A 10,155-nucleotide genomic window follows, 5' to 3' on the forward strand; every position below is an offset into this window, starting at 1 on the left:
ATTTAATATTCTTTTATATTTTTTGATAGTTGCATGACAAAATATGTTTGAAGGAATGTGGTTTTTGTTTATGGACATGATATATTGCATGAACTTAACTTATATAATGTTATTCACTTTTCTGTTGAACGTTGGACTCTTCTTTATTGATATTTACCAACACATAATAACTAAGATTAGAAAAATGACTAGTAGAGTATGTGTTATTGAGTTAGCCAAAACATACAAATTGAATGGCATAAATTTTTGCATCCAGAAGAAGAGAATTCTTCTTGTTTTGACCTTTAAGGGCTTCGAGAATGCCCTAAACATAGAAATGCAAGACCCTAGTCAAGCAACTATTGATCAAGGCAAAAGTGCATATTAGAAATACAAAAAGGATAATATGTTAGCCACGACAATCATGCTCACATACATGGAGGATGATCTGATTAGGGTATTTGCGGATTATGCTTCTGCAAAATCAATGTTTGAAGCAATTTTTAAAAAATATGATATTACCTCAAAAACGCATACAATTGTTTCTAAAGCAATAGAATTCATGCAAAATGCAAGAAAATGATAACATAGTTGACTATGTAAATAAGTTGCTGGCAATGGCAAAAAATTTAGTCATAATTGAGAATGTGATTCCTGATCGTATACAGATATTTATTATTTTGCATTGTCTCTATCTTCATGAAAAATGGTTACCACAACCCTTGGGCTAAACTCTAAGAACTTGTCATTAGAAGAACTTTCTATTCAATTGAAAATTTAAAAACAATATATGCAGCAAGATAAAAGAGTGAATTATATTTTGCTAAAGATGTTACTAGTGGTGGTCATGGTCCTCCCAGATGCCCACAATTTAAAAAGAAAGCTATTTAAAAAAAAATGACAAATTTGGTAAAAAAAGGGGTCCAACATTCCAAAAGTTGCCTCTCAGGTGAAGTCTTTCAAGTGTGAAAAACCTGAATATATCAAGCTAAATTGTCGAAGTCGTCAGAACCAAAATAATAACGGAATAACAGATTTGACGAGTAGTAAGAGAGGCATGATATAGTCTATGTGATATCAGAGTATTCATATGCAGCCCAAGAACTTTCTGGATGGTGGGTAGATTCTTTGAAGTTAGGTTTTTCTCAAGAAAGGTCACAGTGGGAAAGCATGGTTAGGTTATGTTTGGTGGGGTCTTTGACAAAAACCATAGGTTGTTTAAAATCAATATTTCTTATGTGAATAAAATAGCATCTACTTCTGGTTATATTGATAATGTCCTTAATGTAGATATTGACGTATGCACTAGAAGTTAGGACACATTAATTTAAAGAAAATGAAGAAACTAGTCAAACAAAATTTAATGTCAAACTTTAAAGAAACATTCTTTCATTGATCTGAATCATGTATTTATAGAAAAATGATAAGAAAACATTTTTCAACTGATCTAATTAGATCATCTAAATTATTAGAAATTATTCATTCATATATTTATGGACCTTTTATGACCCAAACTCATAAAGGTATGCAATATTTCATATCATTTATTGATGATTATTTAAGATTATATATATATATATATATATATATATATATATATATATATATCTTATAGCGTATAAGTATAAGCCGTCAGATAAATTTAAAAAATATCGTCAAGAAGTTGAAACCCAACTTGAAAAAAAAATTAAGGTCTTACGGTCTAACCGAGGAGGCGAATATACCTCAAATAAATTTATTGAATATTGTAAGTTGAATTGAATAAAACCTCAAACAACAACACCTATAACACCACAATAGAATGGTGTGGCTAAAAGATATAATAAGAATCTTCTTGACATGGTCGGGTGTATATTGTTTCATGCTTCATTACTCAAAGTATTTTGGGGAGAAATTATTTATACAACATCCATACTAAATAGGGTTTTATATAAGGTCATTGTCTCTACATTTTATGAGTTATGGATTAGAAGAAAACCAAATCTTAGTCATCTTTAAATATGGGATTCAATAGCTCATATAAAGGTAATTGGTTGATTAAGAGATAAACTTGATAGCAGATCCATAAGATGTGCTTTTATTGGATATCTCAAAGAAATCAAAGGTTATAGATTCTATCATCCTGATATGGGTCTAATTGATAGTAGAGATATTGTGTTTTTGAAAGATCAAAGCATAGAACCTATAATTTCTGAGATAAACAAAGATGATCTTTTTTATCTTAGCTATGATTTAGGTAATGATGATCTAACTGTCAGTGATCAAGAGAAGTTATGTAACAGTGAACCTATTAATGATTAATCTTCTTTGCATTAGACTCATGTTAGTCACAAAAGGTCGAGAGCTCGTCCTTTATATTTTGATGACTATTGTGTCTATTTGTCAGAGAAACTATGTTATTTAATAGATTTTGATGACATGATAGATAATTTGTCATATAATGAGACAATAAACTCACATGAATCAACAGACTGAGTGAAAGCCATGGACGAAGAAATTGACTCCATTGAGAAAAACTAAGTTTGAGAATTAACTAATTTACTTGAAGAAAGAAAAACAATTAGTTGTAAATAGATATTAAAGAAAAAATTGGAAGTCACTGAAAGTACAGATAAATTTAAAGCTAGATTGGTATCTAAAAGATTTTCTCAGAAAGAAGGGATAGATTATGTTGATACATATTCTTCCATTGCAAAATTTGTCATAATAAAGATAATGGTAGCCATTGTAGCTCATTATGATTTAGATCTACATCAGATAGATGTTAAGACAACATTCTTAAATTGTGAGCTAAAGGAAACTATTTTTATGGAACAAACTGAAGGTTGTGTTGTTAAAGGCCAAGAGGATAAAGTGTATAAGTTAAAAAAATCTCTATACAAACTCAAGCAATTGTAATATCAGTGGTATTTAAAATTTCATAAAGCAATTGCTTCATTGAGATTTGCGACAAATTGATTTAACCACTGTGTTTATGTCTAAAAAAAGTGAGAAAAAATCTCTATTTTCTCAATTTATGTGGATGGCATTCTTTTGACCGGAAATGACAATGATATAATTGTTAAAATCAAGTAATGGCTAAATTCTCAATTCAAGATGAAAGAGGTATCCTATGTTCTTAGAATTAAAATCACTCGAAATTAAAATTCTAAACTTTTGAGCTTGAGTCAAGAAAGATACAGTAATCACATACTCAAGAAGTATAGAATGAGTGATTGCAAGCTTGTTAGAACACCTGTGGTAAAATGTATAAAATTAAGTAAGAATAATTGTCCTGGTAAAGTACGAGAAAGGTTAAATGCCCCTTATGCACAAGCTGCTAAAAGCTTGATGTATACTATGCTATGCACGATACCAAATGTGAGCCTTGTTGTTAGCCTCGTTAGTCGATATCAGAGTAATCATGTTTTGCCTCACTGACAAGTTGTAAAAAGAATCTTTCGATATTTGAAAAGAACTAAAAGTTTGCAATTGTGTTTTCAAAATGATACTTTAGAACTGACCGGATATTCTTATGTTAATTTTACTAGCGGCAGAGATGATAGTAAAACTAGATATATTTTTTTCTTGGAGGAGGTGGTATTTTCTTGGTTTTGCAAAAAACAAGGTTATATGGCTCCACACACTCAATAAGCTGAGTATGTTCTCTACAGTGTTGTTGCTACTTTTGTCATTTGGATAAGTCGCTTCATCAGTATTTTGAAACATGATATAACCAACAGGCCAATATAAATTTACTGTGATAATCAAACAACAATCACTCACATGAAAAGTGGAGCAGATAACTTTAAAAACAAGTATATAATAGTAAAATGTCATTATATTTATGATATGATTGAAAAGAATAAAATTACAGTTAGTTACTTACCAACCTCTGATATTATTGCAGACCCTTTGACAAAATGCATATCAGAAAAATTGCTTTCAAAGCATGTATCTTGTATGAGATTAAGAAATGTTTAATTGAGACATCTAGCTAAATCGGTGAAATACCAAATTGTTAGAACTTTAATGTAAGCGTTAAACTCCAATAGTAGGAGAAAAAATCTTGCATCATTCAGTTTTCATGGCCAAGTGATGGATATACACCTCATGTATGAAATTCATACTTAAAGGAGAAAGGTGAGTCCACTCTCTGCTCAGAGCATGAGAAGCCCAATCAATTGTATTTTTTCATCAATTGATATCCCTTTCATAAAGGAATACCAAAAGACTTAGCGACTTTTATAATACAAGATATAGAAGCAGGATGCTGGCATTACAGTTCAACAGATATTTTACGGAATTTTAGATTTTATTTTGCCATTACCATTATGATTTGGAAGTTGTTACTCCCGCAACCACTGCCCAGACTCTCTAAATTCCTTTTTTTTTCTTTCCTTTTTTTTTATGGGCCATGCTGTTATGCTTAGAGCATACATGCCCCTGCCTAATTTTCTCATTTGTTAGCGCTCTTTTGGTCTTTCCTATTTGCTCGTAACAAAATTACTCAACACCTTAATAAAAGTTGAAAGATTCTACCAAATCTGAGCTTAAATTAGTTTTCTTTAAATACTTATTAGCTCAATTTTAAAGACGTTAAAAGACACGTCCCTTTCTCCCTATTTTCTGCCAAAAGTTGCTTGACCTTGTGGCAAGGACCTAGGTTATAAAGGTAGTTAGCATGTCAGGTGACAAACCATGATTGCTCCTAGCCAGGAAGGCTAAGCCTTTATAACAATTATGCTCCTGTTCTTTGACTAAGATACCTAAACCCTTTTTTTACAGTCTTTTTCATCCAAATGAGGTAGGGATGGCAGTGGATCGGGGCGGGGGACAAGGTCTCCACCCTCGCCCTGTTTCAAAATCCAAATCTCCACCTCCGCCTTCATCCCCGCACAGGGATGGATTTTAACCTCCACCCTCGCCTACATCCCCGTTTCATGTCCTCCGTCCCCGGTCCAAACGGGGGCGGAGCGGGGCCCCATTTCTCCTTAGTCTATAGTCATTCCTTAAAAGGATTGGGGACGGTGCAGGGCGGGGATGGGAAAAGCATAAGTCCATCCCGGCACGGGGATAGATTTTAACCTTCATCCCCGTTTCATGCCCTTCATCCCTGGTCCAAACGGGGCGAGGCGGGGTGGAGCCCCGTTGTCCCCCCGTCCACTGTCATCCATAAATAGAGGTGGATAAAAATACATTTATTGGTTTTATCAGTCGATTTGACACCTGGCCATAAAGTAAGGGTGTCAATGGGTTATGTCAACACTACCCGTACCAAACCCTATAGGGTCAGGGTTTGGTGATTAAAAAAAAGGTTCAATTAGAAACCGGTTGGACCCAAAGGGTTCAATTAGTTTATTGAGCCAGGTATGGTTCGTGAAATTACATACCAAACCCCGTCCGACCTGAGTTCTTATTAAAACCCATGATTTTTCATCACAAAATAGATAAAAGAAATATTATTTTACCCGGGTCTGATTCATATAATCCTTATAGAATCCGGGTATGATTTTTTTTTATAGCCAACTCGATAGGACCCCTTAGCAGAATCATAAAAACAGATGTGGATTGGGACTCACCTTGGGTCCGAACCAGATGACACGCATGGGCTGGCAGCTAAACCATGTTGAATAATAATAATAAGTTAATAATTGAGAAATGAGCTGATAACAAGCATCTCTTTACCTCACCAAAAGTGGGGGCAAGAGATACGGGATCGGCACCATCATAAACGGCTACGATGTTCGTGGCCACGTGGACCAATGGTTTCAAACATCCACAGACAAGAAACGGCTCTGCACGTAACTGCCAAGAAGGCATGCTCCACTGTGACTTACTGATAATAACCAAGAAACTGATTGCACTAATCTGTTGGAGTCCGAAATATCACTATCATAATAGCCTCTGATTTTCCCCGACTACCAAATTTTTTATTTTTACTTTTTTATTTTTGGCTCTTGATGTCCTCCACAAAGAAAAAGCATGGAGACTTTGGTCATTTGAGATATCACAAAGAAGTGGGGGGTGGGGATGCGTATGACAGGAATAGTTACAATCTAAGCCATTGTTTCCCATCAATATAATCACTAGTCAAGAAAGGCTTTGCTTCCTCATAGGTCAGGGTCCTTGACCATGGAACTCTCCCTCTAGAGTCTGCCCCCGCTCCTTTGCAACTGTACTCTGCAAACCAGACTGTCCTGAAAATGACAGAAAATGGACATCAGACCTTTGGCCACAGGTTCTGTTTAGCTGTATACTTCATTCCCTGTCTTTGCTCAGCTAATCATGTTCACCAAGTGTTTTTATGCACTTCCTTATCAAGAAAACTGGGAAACTGGATGTGTATGCTAGCTGGCGTTATCCCAAATTATCCCAGTTTTATGGATAATTGAATGTATGCAAAAACCACATGAGAGCCGTTAAAGCCAAGTGGAATCTAGTTCAGACAACTAGAACTGGGTTGCAGACGCATCAAGTCCCACAAAGTTAAGGTGAGTCTCTAGATCGGACTGAGACTATCAAGTCTTGCAAAAGCTTGTTTAGATAATATGAAATTTTGACTTGTAAAGATGGCCTTTTGACTAAAACAACTGCTTAGCCCCCGACTTGGGTCTGACTGGTTTAAAAATGTGCAGGCAGAGTCAAGAATTCAAGTTCTAGTAGTTAAGGGATTGGTCAAGAGACTTAGACCAACTTGACTGAGCTTAGTCAATCAGTGCTTGTAAAGGGTTGAGTTCCACTGTTTCAGGGCTATACTGATTCACTCTGGAATTTATAAAATTGACACTTTTCTGCCATACCATATTTAGGGAAGAACATTTTAGGCCATTATTTGTCACCAAAAATAGAAAAGAAAATGTTGTAATTGTAAATGAAAAAAAGAACACCAGTATTCTATTACTAGCACAATAATCATGAAGAATGTGAAAAGAATTGGAAACTCACCCTCTCCTTGATGGGTCACCCCAGTCATACCATCCCTGTGGAATTATGATATCACCCAAATCACACAAGGAATAAACCACCCGTGCATATCTTCCCCATGCCCTCCCTAGGTACAGCATGCCTGACCCATCAAGTTTGCAATCAAGAAATGAGAAACCAGAGTTATCATATGGCGAGTTTCTCTGCGATGCTGCTATTGCTCCATAACTATCAGCAGTTGCATGTAGAACACAACCCTGTTTCATGCAAGCAATTAGGATTATGAAAGGATGCAAATATATGCATTCATAACCTCATTTCAAATTACAATCAAGGTAAATGAAATCCTCAATTTCTATCGTTGTGAAGGCCATAGATTAGGGGCTCGGCTTAATCCGACTTTATGGTTAGTCAAGCCTGTTCGTCTCAAGATCTCGTAGTAAGATGATGGACTGATTCAATTGAGTTTATTGAAGACTAGAATGGCTTTAAACTCCTAGAAATGATCAATCCGTTTAATAAGATACTGGGGGAAAAAAAGTTACTTGCTCAACTTAGTAGCTGCTAGACATGGATTCCAGTAGATACAGGCATGTCTCAAATTACAGCATGGTAATTTTTCTTCTTCTTCTCAAAAGAAAAAAATTACAACATTGTGCAAATTATCCACCAAGTTGAATCCAAGTATTTAAATTCTAGTAAGACAATGTGCTTCACATTTATACGCCAGTGGGCACCATTGGTTTGAAAGAACAGAAACGGGTTAGGCTCAGATGTTGCTAATTTATACCTCATAGAGAGACCTTGCATTGCCAAAAATGAAGTCAATGGCACCCTGAATTTCACATTTATAAAAGTAGTGCCTGCCCATATGGTCAAACAGTGTATCTTGTGAGCCCAGGACTTTGCATCCTAAGAACATGGCTTTATCTCCTGAAACTCTCAATGCCACTGCTTGCTTTCCTTTTTCACCAGGAAGTGCACTTGGAGCTGAGTTCTACAAACCCCACAACGAGAAAGACAAGGAAAATAAACCAGGTTACAGCTTTTGAGTGTTATCAATCAGTGGCTTTTGGAAAAGGGGCGCAATGATTACCTCAAAAGTAATCCCTGTTGCACAGAAATAATCAGATTCTATGGCAACAGATGCAGAGAGAAAGGTGCCAATGGCTTGACCATCATGGCCCTTTTCTGAAGCTGTGAAATTCCATGTAATCACTGTTTGGTCACTCTGGTTGCCTATGAATGAAATGTATGGTTTGGTTATGGGGATCACCACCTTTTCTCTGCAACCACAACAAAACAAAAGAAACAATTCAATCGCCGCTGAAGTGAATAGCATTTCTTTCTATAAAGACTAAATCAGAAGCTGCAATTATTACCCAGCCTTCTTGAAGACTACCAAACAAGGCATAGTAGACGTGAAGTTGTATCAGCCAGTCTAACGAGAGAGAGAGAGAGAGAGAGAGAGAGAGTAGGATGGAATTTCTTTGGCAGAAACCGCGCAAGAAAACCACCAAAAGAAAAATATATCAAATCCCAGAGAGAACAAGAAGGAAAACTTCAGAAAATTTGCTCGCCGCTAGAACAAAGAGCATTCAAAGCAGAGACAGAATTCTACCATGTTAACCCAAAACCCACAAAGAAAAAACTATACACAACAAAGTTTAGAAACATGAAAGAACAGACAACAGCCCAATTCTGCCCACTCCCTCTTGATTCTTCACTCACCTATAAATCCCAGGCTGGATGAAAATCTTCACTCTCTGTTCATTACCATCAGGAACCAAATCAACCGCACCTTGAACCGTCCTAGAGTCCCCCTTCCCATCTTTTTCCACCAGTATGACCGTGCTCTTCTCTCTGTTTCCCATCTCCATCTTCCCCAAACTACTTCCCTGGATACTAAAGTCATCCCAACCAATATGATCTCTAGAAATCTCACAACCAACCAAGTTGGTACTCAAAACCAACCACCAAAACACCAAGAAAAGACTAAACCAATGTGAGCCCATTCGCTCCTGAATGTGCAGCGATCGTTTCCTTCCCTCTTTCTGGTTGGTTTTTGCGGAATGTGAAGAGAGGGTTTATAAGAAGATCATGAAGGGGTGAAGGCAATAAATACGGGGAGCGTAGTGGTGAGAAGAGGAGGCTAGTGCCTACAGTGCAACGTTCGCATGGGAATGCCATTGTTTTAACGAAGTGTGGAGTGTCATGGTGAGTGTGTAAGAAACGCAGAAAAGAAAGGAAAATTTGCAGGGTGGATGTGGATACTCCATCATGGTGGTTGGAGAGTAGTTAGCGGTTAAGTTTCTGCATATTTTGTAACCGATTTTCCTTCCTTTTTCTTTTGTTTTTTCGGAATGTGAAACGCCTGAGAGTTAAGACGGTGTTTTCCTTTCTTTCTCAAGCAATTATTTTCTTTTTTGTTTTTAAGAAACTCAAGCAAGTATTTTCGATGTCACAACACAACTCACAAATCTCCCTTTAGGGGAACTTGGCCTGTCTCGACAAACAAAATCTCATGACAAATTGAATTTTTTTTATTTTTCTTGGGATGACATAGGCCTCGAGAAAGCATGAAAAAAAAAATATGCAAAAGTGTATATAATTATAAAATTTCAAAGAAAATACAAAATGTTGAAATTTTATTAAAATTTATTTTTATCATCTTCAAATCAAGATAAATCAAGATATTTTCAAAATAATCTACATGTTGAAAATATCGCACCTTTTCAAGCAAAGTATCGTCCGGCTAGGTCTAAATCCAGATAAAGATAAAGCCGAGCATGCCCATGCTTAATGCATACATATTTAGCAATATTCCACTTAAAATATATATTTTTCAATAAAATTTCAAAAACCCAAAAAGAATGAAACCTCAATTTTCCTAAAAATCAGAAAAAAAAAACTCATTCTTCGGATAAAGACGTTTTGAACATGAAAAGTTATATTTAAAAAGAAATGATTTTTAAAAGCTTCAAATGCGGATCCAATTGTATTAGATCTCAGGCTCCAATCACGTTGAGACATGAATTTGAACCTCGTAGTTTCTATATACTAACTTGATTTCAAGGAAAAATATAATGTATATGTCATTTTTTACCTTGTTTTATAAAAGTAAAACTGAATTAAACCTCTATATATTATTTATCTTTTTTAACTAATTTTGTTATGTTGTTTTTTTCGTCCACCTTCTCTAATGTAAAATATTTTTAACCATCTATTCATTCTTTAATGAATTTTGCTCATGGCCTTGATGGAGCCGAA

General features: G+C 35.6%; 1 protein-coding gene across 1 annotated transcript; it reads right to left on the reverse strand.

Moving 5' to 3' along the window:
- Positions 1-5,934: 5,934 nt before the first annotated feature.
- Positions 5,935-8,765, reverse strand: LOC149838376 (pectinesterase QRT1-like). Its single transcript, XM_090008238.1, has 5 exons — positions 8,617-8,765; positions 7,982-8,171; positions 7,676-7,882; positions 6,907-7,142; positions 5,935-6,158 (listed from the first exon to the last, which is right to left on the reverse strand). The coding sequence occupies exons 1-5, from the start codon at positions 8,763-8,765 to the stop codon at positions 6,011-6,013; spliced, it is 930 nt and encodes a 309-aa protein (XP_089864364.1). The 3' UTR covers positions 5,935-6,010.
- Between the last annotated feature and the right edge of the window lie 1,390 nt (positions 8,766-10,155).

The sequence above is a fragment of the Nuphar pumila genome, chromosome 5 (assembly GCF_984573655.1).
Source record: "Nuphar pumila chromosome 5, dmNupPumi1.hap1.1, whole genome shotgun sequence".
Taxonomy (NCBI): domain Eukaryota; kingdom Viridiplantae; phylum Streptophyta; class Magnoliopsida; order Nymphaeales; family Nymphaeaceae; genus Nuphar; species Nuphar pumila.